This window comes from Callithrix jacchus, chromosome 9 (genome assembly GCF_049354715.1).
Source record: "Callithrix jacchus isolate 240 chromosome 9, calJac240_pri, whole genome shotgun sequence".
Taxonomy (NCBI): domain Eukaryota; kingdom Metazoa; phylum Chordata; class Mammalia; order Primates; family Cebidae; genus Callithrix; species Callithrix jacchus.
The window spans coordinates 99064860-99092677 of NC_133510.1; the positions used below are offsets into that span (position 1 = coordinate 99064860).

Consider the following 27818-nt stretch of genomic DNA (forward strand, 5'->3'; position numbering starts at 1 on the left):
CTGTGGATGAGGCACCAGCTCCACTACTTGTTAGCCTTGATCAGGTGAGTATTACCCTCCATCTCCTTATCAGAAGGCGCAGGGACTGACTGCCTCCCTCCAGCATGTGCAGGATTTACCTAGGATCAGATCCTGTCTCTGCCATTTGCTAAGTGTGTGACCTGTAGGCAAGTGATTTGACTTCTCTGGGCCTCAGTTGCCTCATCTGTAAAATGAAGATAATAATAACGATAGTATCTATGTCAAAGGGCTATGGGGAGGATTAAGTCAGTTCGTATATGTAGAGCCCTCCACACAGCACCTGGCATGGTGGAAATGTTATAGAAGTGTCTGTGATTACTAGTATCTGGGCGCTAGTACTCCATGTAACTATAATGCTTTATAAATGTTCCACGTGAATTAAAAAACTATAATGTTCCATACGTAGTCTTTCATCTTGGCACATGGATATCCCGCATCCAGTTAAGCTTCTTCACCACAGATAACTGCGCCCTGCACCCACCTCGTTACCATTGGTATTAAGGAACTCTGGATAGCATGACTAAGGCATCAAAGAAATGCAGATGCTATTTTGACTAAGCAGCATTTTCATCGTAAGCCAGTTTTTAGAGGTTTGATTATTGCACTAGAAAAATCCTAAAAAGTCTATTTCCACTAAACTAGACTTCGATTGGGAAGAGAGACATGGTTGCTCACAAAAAAAGCACATACCCAGACCCAGAGTCCCTCTCATCCTCTGACAGCTTCCCATGAAGCATAGGAATAGCTATCCTTCCTCAACCCTTATCAAAACTTGCTCTTCAGCCACCCACACCCTAACTGCACCCTGGAATTTGTCATGACCTGAATTTGATACACTTAGGAAATCTGAAATTTCAATTCCACCTTCTGACCATGGCCTTCCAGCTCCCGGCTTACTTCAGTCACCGCCAGCCTTGGACCTGATCTCCAGTCAGTCTCTCCATCCTTCCCCTTCCCACCAGCATCCTCACTTACTTTCCTAGGAAGGTGCTTCCCTAGTTGCTCACTGGACCACTCTTCTTTAAGCACTCTGAGATTTCTTTTCATCCCTAAACCTGTGTCTACACTTGGAGTAATACCCATCCCCTTGGTGGTCACAAAAAAACTGCTATCTCTTGGGAGGATTGCTTGAGCCTAGGAGGTCGGTGCTGCAATGGGTTATGACTGTACCACTGCACTCCAGCCTGGGCGAGATCATGACCTTGTTTAAAATTAAAAAAAAAAAAAAAAGGGAGGGGGACTGCCCTCTCTGTTCACCCAGGCAGAAGACTGCTAGAGAAAATCCTGTGATCACATAGATTCATGATATTGCCCTTTTATTCCCTCCAGCCCACAGTGACTTTCCAGAACTTTCACCCTTCTGCCAGGACCTTTGCAACATCTACCTCCTCTAATTCTCAGAGGGAGATCTTACGTCCTACATCTGTGAGAAAACTGAGGCCCCCGAATGTGAACCACCTTAACTTTCTGCCCCGCTCCATTCATTCATTGACTCATTTACGAAACATTTTTTAAACACCTGTTATGTAACAAGCTCTATGTGAGGTGCTGGGAATGAAACAAACACGCTCCACCTTCATGGTGCTTACTGTCTGGTGATGGATAAAGCTGTATAAAGATGATGAATAAGACGTCTAACTATCCTCATGCTGCAAGAAAACCCAAACTTCATGCTCTGGTTGACGGTCCCTGCTGAGCCCAGCTTCTGAGTAATTCCAGCCCAGACATCAGACATGTGAGTGGAGAAGCTTCCAGATGATACCAGCTCCCAGCCATGGAAGTCACCCCCAGCAGCCTGAGGATTTTAAATTCAGGCCCTGCGCATTGTAGAGCAGAGACTTCCTGGCTGTTCTTTCTCCAGGAACACACTTTCCAACTTCCTTTGCCTGGCTAGATCTTTCTTACTCCTTAAGCCTGTTTAGGCCTTTTCTTCTCCAGGAAACATTCCCTAAACTCTTCAGTTGGGTTAAGTGACCCTTCTCTGTATGCTTTAGCATACCTCTTCTTTAGTATTACCTAGAAAGTATCTGTCTGTGTTCATAATTATGTACATATCTGACCTGCCGCAAAGACACTCGGCATATGCTTACTAGCTGCGCTGAAGAAATGTGAACTGCACTGAGCGGGCCCCCGAGGCAAACCAGCAAGCAGGATGGTTTGTCTTTAGCGCCCTCTACCTTCCTCACAGCACCCTTCCACACCGCCCTTCAAGCATCCCTTGTCCCAATTCACTTTCAGTATCTCTAAGTGATAACTAAAAATGGCATTAACTTAGAGCTTGTCTCGTAAGCTCATAGAGCAGAAGCCTTAAAAAGCAGTATTTGGGTGCATAGATTTGCTAAGGTCTAGTCACTTAGACCGGGATCATACGCCAGTGATTGGAACTGAACTCCAGAGCTTGGAGAAAGAAATCACACTGCAGTGTAGGTAAATGACCAAGAGGACAGAATGAGGCAGGCAGATTGCTTGAGCCCAGGAGTTCAAGACCAGCCTGGGCAACATGGCAAAATTCTGTCTCTATAAAACAAAAATTAGCCGGGCATGGTGGTGTATGCCTGTAGTCTCAGCTACCCCAGAGGCTGAGGTTGGAGGATGACTTGAACCTGGGAGGCCTATGCTGTAGTGAGCTGTGATCATGCCACTGCACTCTAGCCTGGGCAACAGAGTGAGACCCTGTCTTAAAAAAAAAAAAAAAAAAAAAAAAAAAAAAAAAAAAAAAAAAAGGGCTGCTAGGGAGAGCGAGAGCCAGGAAGAAGTCAGGATTCCAGGAACAGGAAGGGGTATGTCTCTTCCATACCTTCCCCACCGTGGGTATTTGCTCCCATTTCACTTTGGTCACTGCATTAGCATTTTGAGGGTTCATTTGGTCATGACACCCCCACCCCCACCCCATACCGACACTTATAGTCTAAGACACCATTCCTCTTACAGAGTTTATTTGGCCAGAGGTGGACCCCACCTGGATTAGTCTCACCTCTGGGAATTTGGATCTGTGATAGCCTCCCCATGTGGTAAGAGCCATTTGCAATAGTAAAGCTGGAGGGTGGCCAGCCTGTCCATTGTGGACTAGAGAGGCAGAGGTGAGGAACAAGAGCACTGATGGTGCTGCAGTTCTGGGTTGTCAGACCCCTTCTACCCATCCCAGGTTCTGATAATTTCCCTATGCCTTGTATCCTTAATCTTTCTTTTCCCTTTTTTGACTTCCGGTCACTTGGATTACTGTTAGTTGCAATCAAAGAATTCTAATACCGCTATGGTTCTAATTAATTCTAACTAATACAGCTAATACATTAAGTAAAAATTGATTCTACCTAATACAGCTATGTGTGCTGAGGTGCCCTGGGACACTATGTTGCATTGGCAAGGGCACTTTGTTATATTTGTCTTTTATTTGGTTCAAGTTGTGTTTTTGAAAGACTGTTGGGGATGGGAAGGACTGATGCTCCAGGTGGCCATCTGACCCCTGATAGACAGGAGACCAGGACAAGCCCACTGGATGAGCCGGAGGGGTCCAGGAGGAGGGAACCAAGAGCTTCCGCTAAGGTTGACACATGCTGGTAAGGAGTTCGTCTGCTGTCCACCAGGTAGATGGTGTACAAATCCAACTAAGCATTCGGCTTTAAGGTTATTTTTTATTTTTTTTTGAGGCAGAGTCTCCCTCTGTTGCCCAGACTGTAGTTGTAGTGCAATGGTGCCATCTCGGCTCAATACAACCTTCGCCTCCTGGGTTAAAGCAATTCCCCTGCCTCATCCTCCAAGTAGCTGGTATTATAGGTACATGCCACCACGTCCAGGTAATTTTTGTATTTTTAGTAGAGTCAGGGTTTCACTGTGTTGGCCAGGCTGGTCTCAAACTCCTGACCTCAGGTGATCCACCCGCCTCAGCCCCTCAAAGTGCTGGGATTACAGGCATGAGCCACCATGCCCAGCCTCATGTTTAAGGTTAATTTTAAACGCAAAGCAAAATCCTAATAATGTTGAATTTTTGGTCTGCAGTAGATTCAAATTAATGAATTTAAATCAAATATCAGGTAAAATAGTACCTTGACATATTTGGTGATCATGCTGGGAGAAAAATTAATATAAAGGTAATTTAAAATTTTTAAATTGGTAAATCAAAAGATTAACCTTTGTTAAAATTTACAAAGAACATGCCACTATAAGAAGATCAACTTTATTTCAGTAAAATCACCAACAAAACAGTAAGTCAAAACTAAAAAGAATTTTAATTGTGAGCTGAAGTTTTATATTCCTTTATGAATTCCATTTAAAAAAAGAGAAATCTTTAAAACCATCAATAGGCAGATCTCTAATCCACTTTCAAGTCTTTCCCCACCAGCATTGCAGTCACGGGGTGCATGCTTGCTTTGTGCTCTTGGTAGGTTCGGACAGCTTGATCATGGGATTTGTCATAGGCAGCAAGATCCCTGCAAAAAAAAAAAGAAAAAATTGAAATGAAAGAGAAAGAGATGAGAAAAAGACAGGAGGAGGAGAAACGGAGAGAGGGAAGAGGGGAAAGGGGAAGGAGAAAGAGTAAGAACATAAGTCAATACCCAAAATTAAATTAAAGAATGTCAGTAGGGGTGACAGCCAATGTCACCCAAATAAGGCACCAGTCCCAGCCAATCAGATGGATATGATCCTGCCGTAGGGTCCTAGAGGCCTCCTTCTGTACCAGAGGCTGGCTCTTATACTGGCAGATCAGACATTTTGCGGGAGTTACAGGGAAGGGCTAGAGTGGCTGGGACCAGTGGTTATTTACCAAGCAGCATGGAAGTATTTTATTATTTGAACAGTGTCCTCTAATCTATTGCCTAAATATCAGGCCTGTATGTGAGAGTATGCCTCAAAGCCTTTCTTTTTAAAAACTGCTTCTTAAAATAAAATATTTAATCAAGATTTTAAGAGTATGAAAACACTACATTTATAAATAGAATTTCTGAAAACTTCAAATAGAAAGTGAAAATCCTGACCACAGTGAAATAATAATAATGTTATACTAAATATATAGGACCTACCACACAAAGTAGGACTCATCTTTTTTTTACATAACTACTATTTACAAATAATAAGACAGAAATATTTATTTTTCCAACAAAAGGTATCCTCTTATTTAAAACCTATTTAAAGTATACTTTACTCAATTGAAAGCTAGATGGGTTTTAATTATGGAAAGCATATAAAATATACTCAAAAATTAATTTTGTGGTCACATCAAAAGAGACAATGACTTATTTTGCCAAGTTTTATGATATTATATTGCCATCACTTTTAATGGCAAAAAAACGCAATTACTTTTGCACCAACCTAAATACTTGTGAAGTAAATGGAAAGCAAACAGATGTCATCATGGATGTTTAGGGCATGATTTTTTTCCCCAGAATTTAGGCAAAATTCATAGATAAAAAACTTCACTGAGACATTCTTAACCTATATTTTGCTGCCAAGATACAACTTATCCCCTCTCACCAAGCATTCCTTTGTTATATGTCAGGCAACCCACCCTTGACCTCTTTGCAACATTGAACGCAGAAGAGTTGGTGTTCTCTGCTTATTTCTCCTTACATTTAACTTCAGACTCGTTTTCTTGTCCATACCTACCCACCAATTATCCTCTAGTTGCCTTTAGAAATCTTTCTGTGTAAGTCTGTAAGACTATCTTTGATTTATTTCCATTTCATCAGTGTCTAACTCTATTTGGCCCATAATAGGTAATCCATATATAATGCTTCTAAGAAAAGGAATGAAATATTTCAAATTTTAAATATTTAGAAGTGTGAATCCCTATTCCAAAATTATACTGATAAACTTTAACAAATTAAAAAATATCTATCATATAGATTACGTTTTACAATGTATATTAACAAAAACATTTGAGAGTTTTCTTCCTACTTCTTAGATGAAGTCAAAGCACAGTCTGGGTGGGTTCTTACTTGAACAAGGGCCGGGTAAACTTCATTCTTCCTTGTTCAGTTGCCATCTTTAGCGCCAAAGGAATTGCGTCCTCCCACTTGGATTGAATGCAGAGCCGCAGCCATCTAAAAGGCGGGTTTTGGGGGAGCATGGGTAGAAGGGGCAGGATATGACAAGTATATCTGGACATTATTTCTGTAGTAATGAATAACCGCACTATAATTATACTCTACACCACTTTACGGTATGTCCTGATTCTGAGACTCTCAAATCCTTATATATACAATTTAATAATTGGTGAAGAGAAGGAAGAAGAGCTGGTTCTTGAAAAAGATCATAAAAGGTCTGGATCAGGTAGGTGCTCATGTGCCTTATAAATGCAGTTTCTGAAGGAATTAAACTTTGGTTTAAGCCTCAGATTATAAATTTGAATTAAGAAAGTTTAACATATAATAGAATAAAATATTTCTAACTATTCCCATTTCAAAGTAGATTTAGTTGGTTGTGGAGAAAGCCTATTTAGCACAGAATCCTTCATGCTAATTTTTTTTTCTTTTAAGGCAAGCGAGGTTTAGAGCAAAGTCTAACAAAGATTAATACTGTCAGCTTACACATTGCAACTATTCCTTAAATACCACTCGAAGTATTTATATAGAAGCAGTTTGACAAGGACTTCTCAAGACTCAAGTATGTCTCCTACTCTGCATTCCCTTTCTCCACCTTTCAAAGGGGTTTTCTGCTTTCTTCCACAGAGACAAGTTAAAATGATGTACCTGAATCGTATTTCAGAATTGTTAATGGCATTGAAGTTGTACACCTCTTGCATTCGCTTTATGTGCCCCAATGGAAGAGGTGCCTAAGAGCAAAATAAAGAAGTATACCGTATCATTTCAACAGGATTCCTTGGAAGAAAGGAGCTGGAGAGAAATGCATAGCCAGATTAAAATCCTAAATATTTTATAATATAGAAATAAGATAAAATAAACGAAACAAATTGCACACTAAAGTAAATTCTGTGCAAACTTATTCTGGATGAGGATATCCTACTGGGACAGCACAGGGATAATTTACTTTGTGAAGTACTCAGATAATTAAATGAGAATTGCTCTTCTTAGACTTTTTAGCATGTATAAATATTATCTTTCAGACCGTTCCTAGAGTTTTTCTAGTTATTCTCTATACCTTAAATGCATTCCATTCTCCAGATTAAATCATAGTTCCTTTATTTTTACCTCACTGATTCCCCCAGCTTTATTTTTATATATTTCCTCTGAAATCCCTCAAATTATCTACATCCTTACATAATAGCAGTTCTTGAATGTATTATAGATCTCTGTGGGAATCTGATGAATAACATGAACTCTTTCCCTAGGGGGGAATATACACCTACTACATGAATACAAACTTCTGTATACAATTTCAGGGGGTTCATAAGCATCCTATCCCTATCTTAACTCACCCTAAAAGGGAAGACAAGTTTGAGTGAAGGAAAGATAAAAGATGAGTTCAGTTTGAAGAGTGTGCAGTGCCCTTGAGTAGAGGCAGAGGTGCCTCTAGGTAGACCGTAACTCTCCCCTCCAGCCACGACCTCCTTACCTTACAGGACTCCATACTCACTAACCATCTCTGCTCTCATGAACTACTAGCCCTGCTGCAAATAATTTAGTCCATTAGCCCCTTATGGACACAGGCAACTCCAAGTCCACGCTGGTAAACCAACTGGTTAAGGTCATCGCCAAGGCTCCCTGACTTTCCCCAAGTTTTACCATACCCATTCTGGAATCACCCTACCATGTTCCCTCTCTCTGTGGCCCTAGGCCACCCAGCAGTGGGAGAGCAATTTATGAAACCATGATGACCTGGTTCACTAAAAATAGGTTCTCTTACTTTGACAGGGCTGCCCTAGTTGCCTCAAAATCCTATCCCTAATTTTTGCATCAATTCCACAGGAAATTCTTTTCCAAATCTTTTCCTTCCTTCTCAAGATCCTTAGCCTGAAGACTTCCCTTTCATGGAAGTTTTAAGAATCCAGTCATTGGTTTATCTCAAAATACAGTATCTCCTTTCTGTTTTATATATTTTTTCAATTGCCTGGATTTGAACCTTAAAATCTGCTTGGATTCTTTTCTGTTAACCCCTATAATCAGTCAGTCACAGAACTCTGTGCTTTCACCCTGTGCAACCTCTTTTTCATTTGTCCTGTTCTCTCCTCTCCCCGCAGCTCACTTCAAGTCCTGTACTCCTGCGAGTCTCCCAATTAATAACTTCACCACCACGGAGCTTTCATGATCCCAGATTAGTTGTCACAACCCAGCATTTCATCCCCTAACTCTCCTGCTGGATTTTTAAAATCCTTGTCTGCTGACCAGGATAAGATCTAAAATTTCTAAGAAATTTTAGCTAAGCTTAGCATTCAGGAGTCATCGCATCTGGTCCTACCAGCTTTTCTAGTGTTATCTTCACTGACATCCTTACCCAGTGCCACTGTTTACTCTGGTAACACTGCAGAGGAGTTCCAGCCCTTGCTGTTCCCTCCATCTTGAATTTCTTCCTCCCTGCTAGCCCTGGGGGTGAAAATCAAGTCTCCTCCAAAATTCCCTCTCTGATGCCCCCAGTTGGAAGACAGTCTTTCAGTTTTTCCAAATGATACCTAAAATATATCTCCTTTTATTGCTATTTTATTTTTTTTTTTTTGAGACGGAGTTTCGCTCTTGTTACCCAGGCTGGAGTGCAATGGCGCGATCTCGGCTCACCGCAACCTCCGCCTCCTGGGTTCAAGCAATTCTCCTGCCTCAGCCTCCCGAGTAGCTGGCATTACAGGCACGCGCCACCATGGCCAGCTGATTTTTTGTATTTTTAGTAGAGATGGGGTTTCACCATGTTGACCAGGATGGTCTCGATCTGTTGACCTCGTGATCCACCCACCTTGGCCTCCCAAAATGCTGGGATTACAGGCGTGAGCCACCGCGCCCAGCCCACTAATTTTTTCAAAAAAATTTTTATGAGACAGAGTCTTTGCTCTGTCGCCCAGGCTGGATTACAGGAGTGTGATCTCAGCTCACTGCAACCTCTGCCTCCTAGTTCAAGTGATTCTCCTGCCTTAGCCTCCCAAGTAGCTGGGATTACAGGCACCCACCACCATGCCCAGCTAATTTTTGTATTTTTAGTAGAGACAGAGTTTCACCATGTTGGCCAGACTAGTCTCAAACTCTTGACTTCAAGTGATCTGCCTGCCTCAGCCTCCCAAACTGCTGGGATTACAGATGTGAGCCACCACGCCTGGCTTATTGCTAAATTTTACATGTGTTCCCCTTCCTATTACATTATAAACTATTTGAAGATAAGCTATATTCTTACATATTTTTATATTTAGCACAATACAGAATACAGCAAGCATTCAGTGCTTTTTCAAAAGAAATAAATGGATTTTATAAATGATTTCTTCCCCATTAGTTTCCACATGAATACTCTTTCACCAAGTTGGGTAGAACATAAATGCTGTGCCTTTCTATCCATTTTAATTTATAAGGTTTTGAGCTAGTACTTACCTTCTGGAGCATCTGTGCTAAAAACTCATTCAACTGATGAGAGGAGAGATCTTTCAGGTCTGTGGCATTGAATGAATTTAAATCATCTTCTTTGGCCTAAAATAAATGTTACCTAGTTATTTTTGTTCATTTACAATTTAATAAATATGACATAAAAGTAAACATTAAGAACCATATGAATGAACAAGATTATTCAAAATTAATTTAAGCCTGAGTTAAGTAATTCTGAGATTGAGTCACTGTAATTTAAATAGCTGACAGGACTCCTAGAATCTTTATTACTTACAAAAAAGCAGATTGTGAGTAGGCAGAGTGGAAGAAACTTTTGACATCCATTGTACCATTCGAGGTATAGAAATTTCCAAAGCAAAGAAACATTTCAAAATGTATGCATGTCGACTAATTTACAGACCAATTCAAAAATGTAGGTAAAGAATGAAATTGTATATTTTTAAATATTACATTAATAAATTGGTAAGGCTATAAACTAATGTTTTCCTCTATGCCCACATATTCTGTTTTCCCCACTTAATCTTAGAAACCACCTAAGAAAAATGAGTCTGTACTTTTCAAATTTGGATTTATTCTCAAAAATCTTTGAAAATATGATTATGTAATATTCAATAAAGCTTATCAAAATAAGGATTTTTAAATCTTTTAAAACTAGTTTTATATTCTTTTAAATCAGGGCTTTTGTTACTTTAAAAGAAATATATGCAAATAATAAAAAAATAAAATTGGACAGATTTGGTTTTGCTCCCTGTCTCCAAGTCCTACTCCTGAGTAACCAATATTAGTAGTTTCTGTATATCCTTCCACAAAATCTAATGCATATGTATATACCCTATTAAAGAAATAGTTGCCATCTTCCCCCCACCGACTTTCAGAACTCTCCTTAATAGCAAAACTTCTTCCCCCTTAACTTCTCCTTAATGTGAGAACCTACAACTCCAGCTCATTTTCTGTGCAAAAACCTGCAAATCTAAACTATACATTAATTAAGGATGTATTTATATGGTAAAAACAAAAAAACCAAGAGAATGATAAACCAAAATTCAGGACAATGGTTACCTGGATGGGTTGGCAAGGAGGGTGGAGAGGGAGGGGGTCAGATGGGAGGGATGTACCAGTAAGATTTTACTACTTATTCTAGCAGTGGGTCACACAGGTACTGTTTCACAATTGTTTTTTACATCTTATGAATGTAAATATTCTTTTGCATTTGTTTACTATTTAAGACAAATTCACTGAGAAATAAAATACAGAAGGAAAAGAGCGCACTAGTGAACACAATGTCCTGAGTCTGTTCCTAACACTGCCTGTTTCTACTAATATTGAAGAGTTGCTCATTATCTACTTTAACTGCTGGGCCTAAAGGAGTATTTGCACAGAAATTAGTAGCAGTTTTACTAGCACCAAACAAGCTGGAGTACATTTTTCAAGCTGAAACAGAGGATTCTAAGACACTCACACTGTTAAGAAATCCTCTTTCCCACAGAAATCTCTTATACTTTTCTTTGTGACAAGTTTGTGAACTACAGAAAGCAAAGTTCAAGAAGCAGGTATTACAGAAGAATAAAGCATTGTCTGTGGCAAGTTGTGTTACCAGACTCCTCTCTTAGACAGAAATAATTAAGCCTTATTTGAAAGAGCACACGATTAAACCATTCCTCCAGCGTGAACTCAGCACTACTCCAGGCCAAGTATTGACAGGCGAGTTATCTATGGGCACAAGCAGCCTACTCTCCATAGGTGGCTACTAGAAAATGTTATTCCTTCCTTCCAAAAAGAAAAAAAACCCAGCAACAATTAGACTTGACCTTAGATCCAAATAGTAATTAGTAATGTTCTTTGTTATGATGTTAGAAAAGTCTCTAAAAAGATGTTTATATTTTATTTGAAGTTGGAGTGTTGCTTCTCTTGGTTTCTGGTTCCATTTTTCCTGATTTGCCTTACTCCTGATTTGGTTTTTCTTCCTTCTTCTGGCTCTAAGGATGTTCTGCCAATACCTGGAGCTTTCTCTCCCCTTTCTTCTTCTCCAAGTCTAATTGGTTCTCAGGTTCTTAAATAGTTATAAAATTAAACCTCAAAAATCATTCAACTCTTTTTTTTTTAGACAAAGTCTTGCTCAGTCACCCTGGCTGGAGTAAAATGGTACTATCTTGGCTCACTGCAATCTACCTCTGCCTCCTGGGTTCAAGCTATCCTCATGACTCAGCCTCCGGAGTAGCTGAAATTGTGCACCACCACACCTGTCTAATTTTTGTATTTGTAGTAGACATGGGGTTTTGCCATATTGGCCAGGCTGGTCTCAAACCCCTTGCCTCACGTGATCTGCCCACCTAGGCCTCTCAAATTGCTGGGATTATAGGTTTGAGCCACACACCTGGCCAGCCACCACGCCCAGCTTCAACTCTATTAATATTCCCTCCCATACCATTCTAATTTCAAACTCCTCAAGTTTTCTTACCTGAACTACTATTGATACCCTCCTAGGTGACCTTTTACTCTAACTAAAATTTTACTAATTTTAACTTTTCCATCCTTTTTTTTCTTTTTTTCCCTTCCCTTCCTTTCAGTTCATCCTTTCCCTTTTCCCCTTTTTCTCTCTTCTTCCCCCTCCTCCTCCTCTCTCCCTATTTCTTTCAAGAGGGTCTCATTCTGTTGCCTTGGGCTAAAGTGATCCCCACACCTCAGCCTCCTGAGTAGCTAGGACCACAAGCACATACCACCACGCCCAGCCACTTTTTGTACTTTTTTTCAGAAATAGCCTGGTCTTGAACTCCTGGGCTCAAGCAATCTGTCTGACTTGACCTCCAAAAGTGCTGGGATTACAGGCGTGAGCCACTGCATCAGCTATTTTTTCCATCTTAATTGATCCTATATGCTACACCGCCAGACTAATGGTCCTCCTACACAACTCTGATCATTTCATTTGCAATTCAGAAACCTTTAAAGGATCCACTGCTGCCTATACATTACATTTTAAATTCCTCAGCTTGACAAAATCCTCTGTGATAGGGAGCTACTTTATCTTTCCAACCTTGTTTTCCCTCTACTAATTCATGTATTCATCCAGCAATGAATAAACATGGACGGCCCTGAGGATACAGAGGTGAATAAAAACAACTCTTGCTCTCAAGAAGCTTATGGTCTGGTGGAAGAAGCAAAGAAGGAAACAAATACAGTAAAAGCTTTCTTAAACGAACCTAAAAACAGACCCATCAGATAAACCCCTCCTCTCCATTCCTCTGTGTAATCAGCAGACCCTCAGAGCAGGTAGGCTGCCCTCTGGTGTCTGTGGCTCTTCTGCTCCCACTTGTTCATTCCTATGCTAAGTCAGCTGCATTTGTTCCAAATGTGTTTATGTCAGGTGCGTCTCTAATTATGAAATCTTACCTTATCAAATCATAGGCAAACCAATGAAAGAGGAGTGTCAAAATAAAAATTTCTAATAAATACTAAGTTTTGTTGCTGCTTTCAATAAAATCCTTTGCTTAAACACTGTTCCTCTCACTGGAAGGTCCTCCAGCACCTCATCTGTGACCTAACCATCTTCAAAGCTGGCTTTTGTAAGAAGCACTCTTTGAGGCTGCAGCCAGTTCCAACTCCCCCAGCCCCAGGCAGAAGTTCTGTAATGGCTCCTTCTGCCAACCTCTTACTTCACCTGTATCATCTTCATGCTGCTTATCATTTACTGCTTAGCGTTTTGTTATTCCTGTATGAATCTAATGTCTTAATTAAACCATAGATGCTTCAAAAGTAAATCCATCTCTACTTTTCAAAGTATATGATGCAGCATTTTGTACGTAGTAATATGTGAAGAAATACTGGTCAAGTAAGCTTTAGAAACAAGTTTCAAAAGGCAACAGCTACATTGGTTGCACAGCTGGAGGCCATTATCCTAAGTGAATTAACAAAGGAACAGAAAACCAAATACAGCATGTTCTCACATATAAGAGAGAGCTAAATGACTAGGTACTTATGGACATAAAAGTGGCAACAACAGACACTGGGGACTACTGGGAGGGGGGCAAGGATTGCAAAACTATTGGGTACTATGCTCAGTACGTGGGTGATGGGATCAATCCTACCCCAAACCTCAGCATCATACTATGTGCACATGTAACAAACCTGCACGTATGCCCCCAAACTTAAAAGTTGAAATTACTTGAAAAGTTATTTATCTGTTGCAAATTAAAAGGAATGAAATTATTCCTAAATTTTCTGTTATTTTTTCATTAAAGGGTTATCCAGGGCACATCCTTACTTTGGCTTCAGTAACAGGTTCTATTTTAGTACATATATGAAGAAGCTTCTCTTTAAGAAGCTTCACAGAAAGTGAACAAAGTTACTGACAAAGCAAAAGTGCCTCGATTCTTCCCATCACTAAGAGCATTAGCAGTTGGTCACCCAAGATCATTTTAGATTTAGGTGGTATGTGTAATTGCTATATTGGAAGCAATATCTTATAAATTATTTAAAAGGAAAAGAAGAAAGGTAAGATACAAATACTTTTGCATACTTTAAGAGTCAAGAAGCAAGAAACATCAGGATTAATACCCTCAACATCTGTTTTTTTCCCCTCATAAAACTTAATTTTCTAGGCTGGGCACAGTGGCTCGTGCCTGTAATTCTAGCACGGTGGGAGAATCACTGGAGACCAGGAGTTTGAGACCAGCCTGTACAACATAGACCCTGTTTGTACAAAAAGTTTTAAATTAGCCAGGCATGGTGGCTCATGCTTGTAGTCCCAGCTTCTTGGGAGGTGGAGATGGGGTGACTGAGCCCAGGAGGTTGAAACTGCAAGAGCCATGATCTTGCACTCCAGCCTGGACAACAGAGCAAGACCTTGTCTCAAAACAAACTCTTAATCTTCTACATTGAGAACAGATATATTTATCACCTTAGATAAATCTGACTTTCAAATAGCCTTTCCAAATATAACTTTTTGTGATTTAAATTACCCTTCCCCCTTCATGAGTAAAGACATATTTCCACAATTCAAAAAGGAATAAAAAAAATCACACATTACTTACAGTAATCCATCTTTGACTTAAGGCAATGCAGGCATTTGTCAGAGTCATATCATAACTGCAAAGATAAAGATTAAATTGTATAAAAATGCCCATGCTTTTGCAGAAATGCAGTTTTAAAGCTACAGTACATAAATTTTAAAGTCCCTTTTAAATAAGGAAAACAAACTCCAAAGTGATGAAAATAGGAAATATTTTACCTAACTTACATACTACTGGCATCATCCAAGAACTCACAGATCCAAGTGGATTAATCCACACTAATAAAACACCTGTCTATCTTTTAGAGCGAATGCCAAAGCACCTCAGTAAAAGACTGTCATGTGCTCAAGTAGTGTATGTTAAAGTAGTTGAAATCAGTTGAGCGTATTTACTGTATGGCAGGAACAGTTCTAGGCACTCGACAACATGATGAACAACACGACGTCCTTGTTCTCATGGATTTTACTTTGTTGTTCCAAACGTCTAATCATCAAACAAACCTGCCAGCACCTGTACATGATGGGCACTGTTCTAGATTCTAGACCTTTGAGAGAGTCTGATACCACTGTGTGATGGTTTCATTCCTTTTCAGAAGAAAATGAAATGAACACATTGTTAACCAAAGCAAATTATACCAACATTTGTGTGTTCTCAACTTGGAAGTCATATATTTTGCAACAACAGGAAAGAACACGTATGTGCAAAATTCTCACAAAACATCCCTCTTTTTCTATAAATCATGCTTGCTTACTCTGAAATGCTTGTATTAGAGAAGAGAGAGGCACCTTCCCCTTAAGGCCTAAATGAAGTAAGTTCTGATTAGAAGTTACCACTGAACCTCCCTTTAAGAGAGTTGTGACTGGTACTCCCTGTTTGTTCCCTAGAGGAAATAATAAAGGGGCCAACACAGCTCCCACCTCGAAGCAGCTGCCAGTTTATTACATGAAATGTCAGGTTGCAGACTGCAGGCATGCCATTTTGTCCTCAAGAACAGTGGGGATCAGAGGTCCTCGGCTGCTCAGGCAGTACACTGCCTTCAACTAAAACAACAGCACTGATTTCTCAAAAAACAGTAGGAAAGGCTGGACCCAGTGGTTCACGCCTGTACTCCCAGCACTCTGGGAGGCCGAGGCAGGCAGATCATGAGGTCAGGAGATCGAGACCATCCTGGCTAACACAGTGAAACCCCGTCTCTACTAAAATTACAAAAAAATTAATCAGCCGTGGTGGCATGCACCTGTAGTCCCAGCTACTCAGGAGACAAAGCAAGAGAACTGCTTGAACCTGGGAGGCAGAGGTTGTAGTGAGCCAAGATTGTGCCACTGCACTCCAGCCTGGGTGTCAGAGTGAGACTCTGTCTCAAAAAAGAAAAAAAAAATAGGAAAGTAGAAAACCTTTGGCTGGTCTATTTCTCAGTGTCCTGAAACTTCCTTATTAGTGTAATGAAAAGTACTAAGTTAAGAATTAGCCTGGGAAAGGACCCTACTTATGGCAAAGTCTTAAGAAAAGTAAAGAGCAAAACCAGATATGTGCCTTGTTCTCACGGTGTTTACAGTATATCAGAGGGGAAATACTTTAATCACACAAATAAATGTAAAGTTAGAACTGTGCAAATGCTGCGAAGAGAGGATACAGCACTAAGAAGCCCTAGAATGGAAGATTTGACCTGGGCAGGGATGTCAAGAAATGCTTCCATGAGGAAGTGGTTCTTGAGCTGAGATTGGAATTAACTGGGCAAAGAGCTCTAGGTAGAGGGAACAGCATGCTCAGGTACTATGTTGGAGGACATATGGAGAGTTCAAGAAATCACAAAACTGCCAGTGTGACTGAAGCAAAGGGAGCTAGACTGTTAGGAGCTCAGAATCCCCATTAAAGGATTTTGTCTTAGCCCAAGAGCAAGGAGACACCAGTGGAGACTGCTAAGCAGGAGGACACCATGACATATTTGTGCTTTTAAAGGTTCACTCTAGCTTTAATGTGGAGAGTGGCTAAGTCAGAACAGATACAAGTGCCCAGTTTGGGTGCCAGAACAGTCTTCCAGGATGTGAAGACGTGAGACTCAACTTCTGTGGCGGCAGAAACAGAGAGACGTGGATAGACTCAAGCGACATTTAAATACATGTACAAATGATGAGAGCATTATAAAAGGAAGATCGCAGAAGCCAAGATTCCGTGCTGCAATGAATCAAAGTATTTTCTGTGGTTTGAGACTTTCTAAGATACTCTCTCTTTACAGAATTCCTGGGCACAGGAATGATTCCAGGGTTCCTCCAGCACTTTGGTATTACTTGAAAGCAATCTTAAGGAATCTAGAATGAACCAAGGCCCAACAACGATCCCTTAGCAGCAGCAATATCAAAGAAACCCTTTCGAAGAATTAATTTTCTACCCAGATTTCTCTTAATTTTGAAAGCAATGCTCAAAGCCCTCCCTACTCTTAAAACTTCCGGGAACTGTCTTTTGCCCTTATCAGGTTCCTGAAGTTAGAGTCTTTGAAAAGACTCCAAACTCCAAATTCTATGCTCGTATTCTCAGGCTCCTTACATAATTGTACAGCACACTGCACCGCTGACCACTCTCTGTAGCACTTTTAAAGTACTTCTCCCCACAGCTTTCTTAACAATGAACTAACCTTTGAAATCTCTTTTTACTTTTCCATTTATTTTGCTAGTATCTTTCCTCTGTCCTAGCTCTCAAATGGAGATCCTCTAAGGTTCTAAACTTTACTTCTCGTATTCTTCTTTGTAAGTCATCTCCAAGACGATATGCAAGTCCATAACCATTAAAATTGTTTCCTCACCTGCAACACTTACTAGGTATTTTTTTTAATACTTTTCTTTATATTAATAATTACTTGATACATACATGTTCGCTCTGTGAGTTCCTTATTCATCATATTAGTGCCTGACAAGAAACATATGCTGGACTGAGCTGAATCTTTACAATATCTCTGCTCAATCATTTTTAATTTCTTTTTTTCTCCCCATGGCCAGTTTCCAATAGACTCTAACCCCCAAACATCTCTTCTCTCAGTTACTCCTTTCTTTTCCCACTGCCTTTGTATTACTTCAAGTCCTCATAATCTCTGATAAGGCTGTTGAAAGAATTAACAAGATAATGTACAGCACTTCTTAAACACTGAAGTGCTAGAAAAAAAAAATCTAAAGTATTATTTTTGCTGATACCTTTTTTAGATGTTGAAAGGGTTTACTTGGCTGGGCGTGTGGCTCACGCCTGTAATCTTAGCACTTTGGGAGGCCGAGGTGGGTGGATCACCTGAGGTCAGGAGTTCAAGACCAGCCTGGCCATCATGGTGAAACCCTATTCTTTAAAAAAAAAAAAAAGGGTTTACTGATAATTTGTGCCACTTGTCTTTCCAAAACAAAATTCGAAACATTCTATTGTAATCACCCCTCCCTGACTGAGCTCCTGTTTCCCACCAGAGTCTATGATAACCAGGACTGCCCAGTTAGTGGGCAACTCTGACCACATCTCTGCCATACTCAAAACTCCCAATAACTTCTCAACCAAACCCTTCTTAGCCTGGCTGTTTAAAGTGCTTTACAAACAAGCATGACTAGGCCTTGTTTCCTAGCTTCTCTCCTGCTGCTCCCCTGCACATCAATTAAACATTGGCCTGTTTAAGAAAAGCTAGTAGGCAATTTCAGTGATCCAGAAGAAAGGCAACAAGAGGCTGGAACATGCCATAGTCAGTGTTCTCACACAATTTGTGAAAGACCAGGGTTCAGGTCCGATTTAAGGAGAAGGTTCAGTATAAAAAGCAGTATATTGAGGCCAGGTGCAGAGGTTCATGCCTATAATCCTAGCACTCTGGGAGGCGAAGACAGGCAGATCACTTGAGCTCAGGAGTTCAAGACCAGCCTGGGCAACATAGTAAAATCCTGCCTCTCGCAAAAATACAAAAACAGCTGGGTGTGGTAGTGCGCGTCTGTGATCCCAGCTACTTGCAAGGCTGAGGTGGGAGGATCACGTGGGCCCAGGAGGCAGAGGTTGCAGTGAGCTGAGATCACACCACTGCATGCCAGCCTAGGCCATGGAGTGGGAGGGGCAGTGGGAGGGGAGGAGATATTGGAGGCAATAAATTTGCCAGGGTTTGAGTCTCAACTTTTATTTACTAGCTATGCAACCTAGGGTAAGGTACTTTACCTAGCTAAATCTAACTTACCTCCTTGGGAAATGGGGATAATAACTAACAACAGTGTTGTAATTAACAGAATACTTACAAAATATTTTTATTGCAAAAGTTTGAAGGAAGAGACAATAGCTTACTCTTTTCTAAATCCCTCACCATCCTTGTGCAGAAAGGAGCCACTCAATAATACTTGAAGTGAAAAACCATATTTGTAAACTGTGGGAATTATTCTTTTGGCCTCAGGGCAAAGGCCAAAACACCTTAAGAACTCTGCTCTCATCATTAAATAGTAACAGTTTCAGGAAGGTATATTATTCTTTCTGATATTTTGAGCAGCTCTAGGATTTAGGAGAATGAGAAGGAAGCATTAGCAGTCAAGTACTTACTTGGGTTTTATAGGAGGCAGTCCAGGAGAGTAGAGCCAGGCATTCCAATCAACTTGATTGAGAACATCAACCTGTGAATATTAAGAATTCACAGTTTACAACAGAATACACTTTCCTGTTGAAAAAAAGAAGTTAAACAAACTTCTAAGTCCTTAGATACATAATTTTGACTATTCTGCCATATCAAGATAATTTCTAAATTTCTTTTAAAAATTAATATTTTAAATTGATAGATCATAATTGTGTTTACTTATGTGACACAATGTGATGTTTTGATATATGTACCCACCAGGGACTAAGTCAAGCTAATTAATATATCCATCACCTCATCTATCTTCTAAAATTTATATTCATCACTAACGTGCTGTTAAATAATTAAAATAGGAAAATTAAGTAAGCACTTATAGACAATCAAATTCTATTATTGATGACCTCTCTGAAATAGGAAAATTCTACAGTTAGTTCACGTGGTTGGGATCACATTTAAGATAGAAAAAATATGCAATGAGAGATCGAGTCCTATAACAAGTTCTGAACCAATACTACTATTAGATAATTCAAGTTAACCTAATCAGTCAACAAACAGATTATACTGAGCATGAAAAATAGAAAAGGTTTTAAAATCCAACCTTATCTTTAAAATGGGAATACAGGAAATCCTTCCAGTCATCAGTAGTTATGCTCTTATAGGAAAATTTCTCAACGTAAGCTTTTAAGAATCCTAGGAAAACCTCTAAGAGTAAAAAAGAAAATAAATCAATTCATAGAAAGATAGTTATTTGACATTTTGTGTGTGTGTGTGTGGCATTGTACTATTAACCACAGAGAACAGAGAACATTCAGAGAATAAGGAAATCTATGAAAACTTTTAGAGTGAAAGAATGTTCAGAAAAGGAGGTGGGACTTAAGTTGGGCCTTGAAGAATACATGTAATTCAGTGGAAGGGAGAAGAGAACTTCTCATTATAGATAAGGGGGTAACACACAAAGACACAGAAAAGAAATGCACAACCCAAGCTCTAAAAGCAATTAACCCTCATATGACTAGAAAGGAGAAAAATAAGACTGGACAGGTGGAACGGGTCCAGGTGACAGACAGTCTTCCAAGTCAATCAACCAAGGAGAACACCTCAATGTCCAATGGGGGATGGGTACATAACTCAGCATACCTTTGTAATGAAATAGCATGATGGCATTAAAAAGTATCAGACAGGAGGACTCAAGATGGAGCTGTGAGAACAACCCAGGATTGGAGCTCTCGTTGAATCCGCAAACGGTGAGTCGGAGCTGCATTTCCAGACTGATCTTTGTTGCCCACAGAACGGGGAAACTCCCAAGTATAAAAAAGACACGGGACGCCAGGCAGTAGGTCTGCCTGGCGAAGCCGGCACCCGGGGTGGCGGCGGCCGGCCCTACCCAGCAATCCCCACAGGGCGCGCTTGTCCGGGTGCCCTGTTGAACCGGCAACCTGAGACTTGAGAGGGCTGGACTTGAGACTGAACGAGACTTGGACAGTAGGCCAGCCCAGGGGATTGCAGGGACAGATCGTTTGGGACACCCAGTGGGACAAACAAAACCGCGATTTCAAACTATCCCGAGCAGACGGTCCGAGACGCTCTGTGGGGGAGGGGCGTCCACCATTACCGAGGCAACCCGCCCAAACTGAGACACAGGCCCACTGCTGACGCAGCCAGCCGTTGCCGAGGCAACCCGTCCCTACTGAGATACATGCCCACTGCTGACGCAGCCTGCCGTTGCTGAGGCAACACGCTACAACGAAGAGACTCTGCCGCAGGGCGTGGCGGAGACCACAGCAGAGCCTGCAGGAACAGGGCGAATCACACAACAGCAGGGCAGAGCCTCGGCAGCCAAACAGTGGCTAGTCTGCCTTCTAGCTGGGCAGGACACCTCATCGGACATCGAAAAATAAAGCCCGAACCCCCCAACACACAGCATTTGAGAAAAAAAGGGTTTTTTTAATGAGCTCTGTTGCAGCAGAATCAAACATAGCAGCCTAACAGCCCTGAATGAACAACAGAGCTCACAGCTCAGCAATTGAGCTCCAAAAAAGTACAGACTGTCTCCTCAAGCAGCTCCCTGACCCCTCTATATCCAAAAGACTGACATTTGGCACGCATCATCCTGGGACAAAGATAGCAGAAAAAGAAATGGGTAGCATCCCTCACTGTGCCACAGCTGCTAGAGGTGCACCCCAGACAAGCAGGGCCTGGAGTGGACCTCAGCAGTCGTACAGCAAAGTGGCTAGGCTGGTAGAAGGAAAACCAAGTAACAGAAATACTTCATCATCAACAATCTGGGTGTCCACTCAGAGACCCAATCGAAAAGTCAGCAACTACGCAGACGACAAGCAGATAAACCCACAAAGATGGGAAGAAACCAGCGAAAAAAGGAGGAAAACACCCGAAACCAGAACACCTCACCTCCTAGAAATGACCAAAACTCCTCACCAGCAAGGGAGCAAAGCTGGACGGAGAATGACTGTGACGAAATGACGGAATTAGACTTCAGAAGGTGGATAATGAGAAACTTTTGTGAGCTAAAAGAACATGTATTAAATCAATGCAAAGAAACTAAGGAACTTAAAAAAAGATATGAGGAAATGATAACAAGAATGGATAACTTAGAGAGGAATATGAATGAATTAAAGGAGCTGAAAAACACAATACGAGAACTTCGCGAAGCATGCACAAGTTTCAATAGCTGAATTGACCAAGCAGAAGAAAGAATATCTGAAGTCGAAGATCAACTCAGTGAAATAAAACGAGAAACCAAGATTAGAGAAAAAAGCGCAAAAAGGAATGAACAAAGTCTCCAAGAAATGTGGGACTATGTGAAAAGACCTAATCTACATTTGATAGGTGTACCAGAAGGGGACGAAGAGAATGAATCCAAGCTGGAAAATACTCTTCAGGACATCATCCAGGAAAACTTCCCCCACCTAGCAAGACAGGCCAACACTCAAATGCAGGAAATACAGAGAACACCACAAAGATATTCATCAAGAAGAGCAACCCCAAGGCACATAATCGTCAGATTCAACAAGGTTGAAATAAAGGAGAAAATACTAAGGGCAGCCAGAGAGAAAGGTCGAGTTACCCACAAAGGGAAGCCCATCAGACTCACAGGAGATCTCTCGGCAGAAACACTACAAGCCAGAAGAGAGTGGGGGCCAATATTCAACATTCTTAAAGAAAAGAACTTTCAACCCAGAATTTCATATCCAGCCAAACTGAGCTTCAGAAGTGAAGGAAAAATAAAATCCTTTGCGAACAAGCAAGTACTCAGAGATTTTGTCACCACCAGGCCAGCTTTACAAGAGCTCCTAAAAGAGGCACTACACATAGAAAGGAACAACCAGTACCAGCCATTCCAAAATCACACTAAAAGTTAAAGAGCATCAACATAATGAAGATTCTACAACAACTAACAGGCAAAACAGCCACTTAGCATCAAAATGGCAGTATCAAATTCACACATAACAATATTAACCCTAAATGTAAATGGACTAAATGCACCAATCAAAAGACACAGACTGGCAAATTGGATAAAAATCCAAAACCCATCGGTGTGCTGTATCCAGGAAACCCATCTCACATGCAAGGATACACAAAGGCTCAAAATAAAGGGATGGAGGAAGATTTACCAAGCAAATGGAGAGCAAAAAAAAGCAGGAGTTGCAATTCTCATCTCTGATAAAATAGACTTTAAAGCAACAAAGATCAAAAGAGACAAAGAAGGCCATTACATAATGGTAAAAGGATCGATACAACAAGAAGAGCTAACGATCGTAAACATATATGGACCCAATGCAGGAGCACCCAGATACATAAGGCAAGTTCTTAATGACTTACAAAGAGACTTAGACTCCCACACAATAATAGTGGGAGACTTTAACACTCCACTGTCAATATTAGACAGATCAACCAGACAGAAAATCAACAAGGATATCCAGGGCTTGAACTCAGACCTGGAGCAAGCAAACCTGATAGACATTTACAGAACTCTCCACCCCAAATCCACAGAATACACATTCTTCTCAGCACCACATCACACCTACTCAAAAATTGACCACATAATTGGAAGTAAAGCACTGCTCAACAAATGCAAAACAACTGAAATCATAACAAACAGCCTCTCAGACCATAGTGCAATCAAGTTAGAACTCAGAATTCAGAAACCAACCCAGAAACGCACAGCTTCATGGCAACTGAACAACTGGCTCATGAATGTTGACTAGATAAACAATGAAATGAACGCAGAAATTAAGAAGTTCTTCGAAACCAATGAGAACGAAGACACAACATGCCAGAACCTCTGGGACACATTTAAAGCAGTCTCTAGAGGAAAGTATATAGCAATAAGTGCCCATATGAGGAGAATGGAGAGATCCAAAATTGACACCCTATCGTCAAAATTGAAAGAGCTAGAGGAGCAAGATCAAAAAAACTCAAAACCCAGCAGAAGACAAGAAATAACTAAGATCAGAGCTGAACTGAAGGAGATTGAGATACAAAAAACCCTTCAAAAAATCAATAAATCCAAGAGCTGGTTTTTTGAAAAGATCAACAAAATAGACAGACCACTAGCCAGATTGATTAAAAAGAAAAGAGAGAACAACCAAATAGATGCAATAAAAAATGATAAAGGGGAAATCACCACAGATTCCACAGAAATTCAAACCATCATCAGAGAATATTACAAACAACTCTATGCACATAAACTAGTAAACCTGGAAGAAATGGATAAATTCCTGGACTCCTGTGTCCTCCCAAGCCTAAACCAGGAGGAAGCTGAAACTATGAATAGACCAATAACAAGGTCAGAAGTCGAGGCAGCAATTAAGAGCCTACCACACAAAAAAAGCCCAGGTCCAGACGGGTTCACAGCCGAATTCTACCAGACACACAAAGAGGAGCTGGTACCATTCCTTCTAAAACTATTTCAAACAATCCAAAAAGAGGGAATACTTCCCAAATCATTTTACAAGACCAACATCATCCTGATACCAAAACCCGGCAGAGACCCAACAAGAAAAGAAAACTTCAGGCCAATATCCATGATGAACATAGATGCAAAAATCTTCAATAAAATATTGGCAAGCCGAATGCAACAGCAAATCAAAAAACTTATTCACCATGATCAAGTAGGATTCATCCCAGGGATGCAAGGCTGGTTCAACATACGCAAGTCTATAAATGTAATTCACCACATAAACAGAACCAAAAGCAAAAACCACATGATTATCTCAATTGACGCAGAGAAGGCATTTGACAAAATTCAACAGCCCTTTATGCTAAAAACCCTCAATAAACTCGGTATCGATGGAACGTATCTCAAAATAATAAAAGCTATTTATGGCAAACCAACAGCCAATATCATACTGAATGGGCAAAAACTGGAAGCATTCCCTTTGAAATCTGGCACTAGACAAGGATGCCCTCTTTCACCACTCCTATTCAATATAGTTCTGGAAGTTCTAGCCAGAGCAATCAGGCAAGAAAAAGAAATAAAGGGTATTCAAATAGGAAAGGTGGAAGCCAAATTGTCTCTATTTGCAGACGACATGATAGTATACCTAGAAGACCCCATCACCTCAGCCCAAAAACTCCTGAAACTGATAAGCAACTTCAGCAAAGTCTCAGGATATAAAATCAATGTGCAAAAATCACAAGCATTCGTCTACACCAATAACAGACTTAAAGAAAGCCAAATCAAGAACGAACTGCCATTCACAATTGCTACAAAAAGAATAAAATACCTTGGAATACAACTCACAAGGAACGTAAGGGACCTCTTCAAGGAGAACTACAAACCACTGCTCAACGAAATCAGAGAGGACACAAACAGATGGAGAAACATTCCATGTTCATGGTTAGGAAGAATTAATATCGTGAAAATGGCTATACTGCCCAAAGTAATTTACAGAATCAACGCTATCCCCATCAAGCTACCATTGACTTTCTTCACAGAACTGGAAAAAAACCACCATGAACTTCATATGGAACCAAAAGAGAGCCCGCATAGCCAAGTCAATTCTAAGCAAAAAGAAATCAGCGGGGGGCATCACACTACCGGATTTCAAACTATACTACAAGGCTACAGTAATCAAAACAGCATGGTACTGGTACCAAAACAGAGAAATAGACCAATGGAACAAAACAGAGGCACTGGAGGCAACACAACATATCTACAACTATACAATCTTTGATAAACCTGACAAAAACAAGCAAGGGGGAAAGGATTCCCTGTTTAACAAATGGTGTTGGGAAAACTGGCTAGCCATGTACAGAAAGCAGAAACTGGACCCCTTCCTGACACCTTACACTAAAATTAACTCCAGATGGATTAAAGACTTAAACATAAGACCTGGCACAATAAAAACCCTAGAAGGAAATCTAGGCAAAACTATCCAGGACATAGGAGTAGGCAAGGACTTTATGAACAAAACACCAAAAGCATTGGCAACAAAAGCCAAAATAGACAAATGGGACCTAATCAAACTCCACAGCTTCTGGCAAACTCCACGGCAAAAGAAACAGTCACTAGAGTGGATCGGCAACCAACAGAATGGGAAAAAATTTTTGCAGTTTACCCATCTGACAAAGGGCTGATATCCAGAATTTACAAAGAACTCAAACGGATTTACAGGAAAAAAACAAACAAGCCCATTCAAAAGTGGGCAAAGGATATGAACAGACACTTTACGAAAGAAGACATATATGAGGCCAACAATCATATCAAAAAATGCTCATCGTCACTGGTCATCAGAGAGATGCAAATCAAAACCACATTGAGATACCATCTCACGCCAGTTAGAATGGCGATCACTAAAAAATCTGGAGACAACAGATGCTGGAGAGGATGTGGAGAAAAAGGAACACTTTTACACTGTTGGTGGGAGTGTAAATTGGTTCAACCATTGTGGAAGACAGTGTGGCGATTCCTCAAGGCCTTAGAAATAGAAATTCCATTTGACCCAGCAATCCCATTACTGGGTATATATCCAAAAGACTATAAATCGTTCTACTATAAGGACACATGTACACGAATGTTCATTGCAGCACTGTTTACAATAGCAAAGACCTGGAATCAACCCAAATGCCCACTGATAATAGACTGGATTGGGAAAATGTGGCACATATACACCATGGAATATTATGCAGCAATCAGAAATGATGAGTTTGTGTCGTTTGTAGGGACATGGATGAATCTGGAGAACGTCATCCTCAGCAAACTGACACAAGAACAGAAAATGAAACACCGCATATTCTCACTCATAGGTGGGTGATGAAAAATGAGAACACATGGACATAGAAAGGGGAGTACTAAACACTGGGGTCTATTGGAGGGAAAAGGGGAGGGCCAGTGGGAGGGGGAGATGGGGAGGGATAGCCTGGGGAGAAATGCCAAATGTGGGTGAAGGGGAGAAGGAAAGAAAAGCACACTGCCATGTGTGTTCCTACGCAACTGTCTTACATGCTCTGCTCATGCACCCCAAAACCTAAAATCCAATAAAAAATTAAAAAAAAAAAAAAAAGTATCAGACAGATTTGTATGTACTGACAATAGGATGTATGTGAACTATTGAGCAAAACAAAACACAAATGCAGAACCAATATACAGTATGATCCTTTTTTTGTAATTATATGTATTTATTTGTCTGCTTAATTTACACCTAGAAAATGATCTGGAGCCAGACACACCAAACTGCTAACAGTGGTTACCCCTGGGGAGTGGAAAGGGGGTTGATGGACTTTCACTTGTTACTCTTATAAACTTCTGTACCCTAGAAATGTTTTCATTTCTACTGTTATCCTAATTTCAAAAACTAATGAGATTTTTTAAAAAATGAAGCAGCATAATTTAAACCTTAGGGGTTATTAATTGTTTTAAGTTGAGAGAAACATTAGAAAACAGTACAGATTTCTTCAGCAGCTACATGCAGATGAATTGGAAGTATTAAATGGCACAAAACAATAGTTTACAATTCTTCCTAATTCTCACATTACCCTCAAAAATAAAAATAAAAAAATCATAAAATACTCACTACTTACCTGGTCCTCCAAGCAGTTGTTCAAGGTAAAAAAGTAAAGCAAAGCCCTTCTCATAGGGAACTGAAGAATAAGCTACATCAGGGTCTACATCTGTCAGATCAACCACAAGTTTGGTGAAAGGATGTGTCTCCCCAAATGTCTTCACCTGCAAGACATGAAATTAGATGGATATTCGTATAGAAAGACTGTATCACCACACAAATAAGCTAATAAGGAAGTATTACTTCACTCAGTGGTGTAACTTTAGGGGAATCTAGAACTTAAACTTGGAGATTGGAATACTAGGGTATGTTGGCATACACTTCTGGAAATCTATTAATAGAATGCTTACTTATGTAATGTTCTCTGATATTTCTTGCTGAATAATATAGGCTTTATTCTTATAAAAAGACTAGAAAAATGATTTAATGCCTGGTCAGCAAATTCGGCTTTCTGGAGGCAGCATTTAAAAATGACATAAATGTACCAAATAAAATTCAAACACAGTAAACAGCTATATTAATAGCAAAGACCAGTGAGGTCCCATAGCTCCCAGTTTAGACCAGGTCACCAAAACTACCTTACATAGAACAATGAATGGCATGGGATCAATATAGTGTTATACCAGCATTGACTTCACTTTCCACATTTGTAAAAATGACTTTTTGGTTGCTACATAGTAAAGGTGCTTTTACAAAAACTCAGTTTTTAACACCTATACAACTT

General features: G+C 40.3%; 1 protein-coding gene across 3 annotated transcripts in view; it reads right to left on the reverse strand.

Annotated features, from left to right (window-relative positions):
• Positions 1–4179: 4179 nt before the first annotated feature.
• LTA4H (leukotriene A4 hydrolase) overlaps positions 4180–27818 on the reverse strand; it is a 42882-nt gene continuing 19243 nt past the window's right edge. For 2 of the 3 annotated variants that reach the window (XM_002752882.7, XM_078338094.1), the window contains 8 exons: positions 27114–27258; positions 19669–19772; positions 19040–19110; positions 14522–14576; positions 9483–9578; positions 6708–6790; positions 5955–6059; positions 4180–4448 (listed from right to left, as the gene is read on the reverse strand). In XM_002752882.7, coding sequence (XP_002752928.2) covers positions 4331–4448; positions 5955–6059; positions 6708–6790; positions 9483–9578; positions 14522–14576; positions 19040–19110; positions 19669–19772; positions 27114–27258 — 777 coding nt within the window. In that variant the 3' untranslated portion in view covers positions 4180–4330. The remainder of the gene's footprint in view (positions 4449–5954; positions 6060–6707; positions 6791–9482; positions 9579–14521; positions 14577–19039; positions 19111–19668; positions 19773–27113; positions 27259–27818) is intronic. The other variant, XM_009004402.5, reaches the window with a different exon arrangement.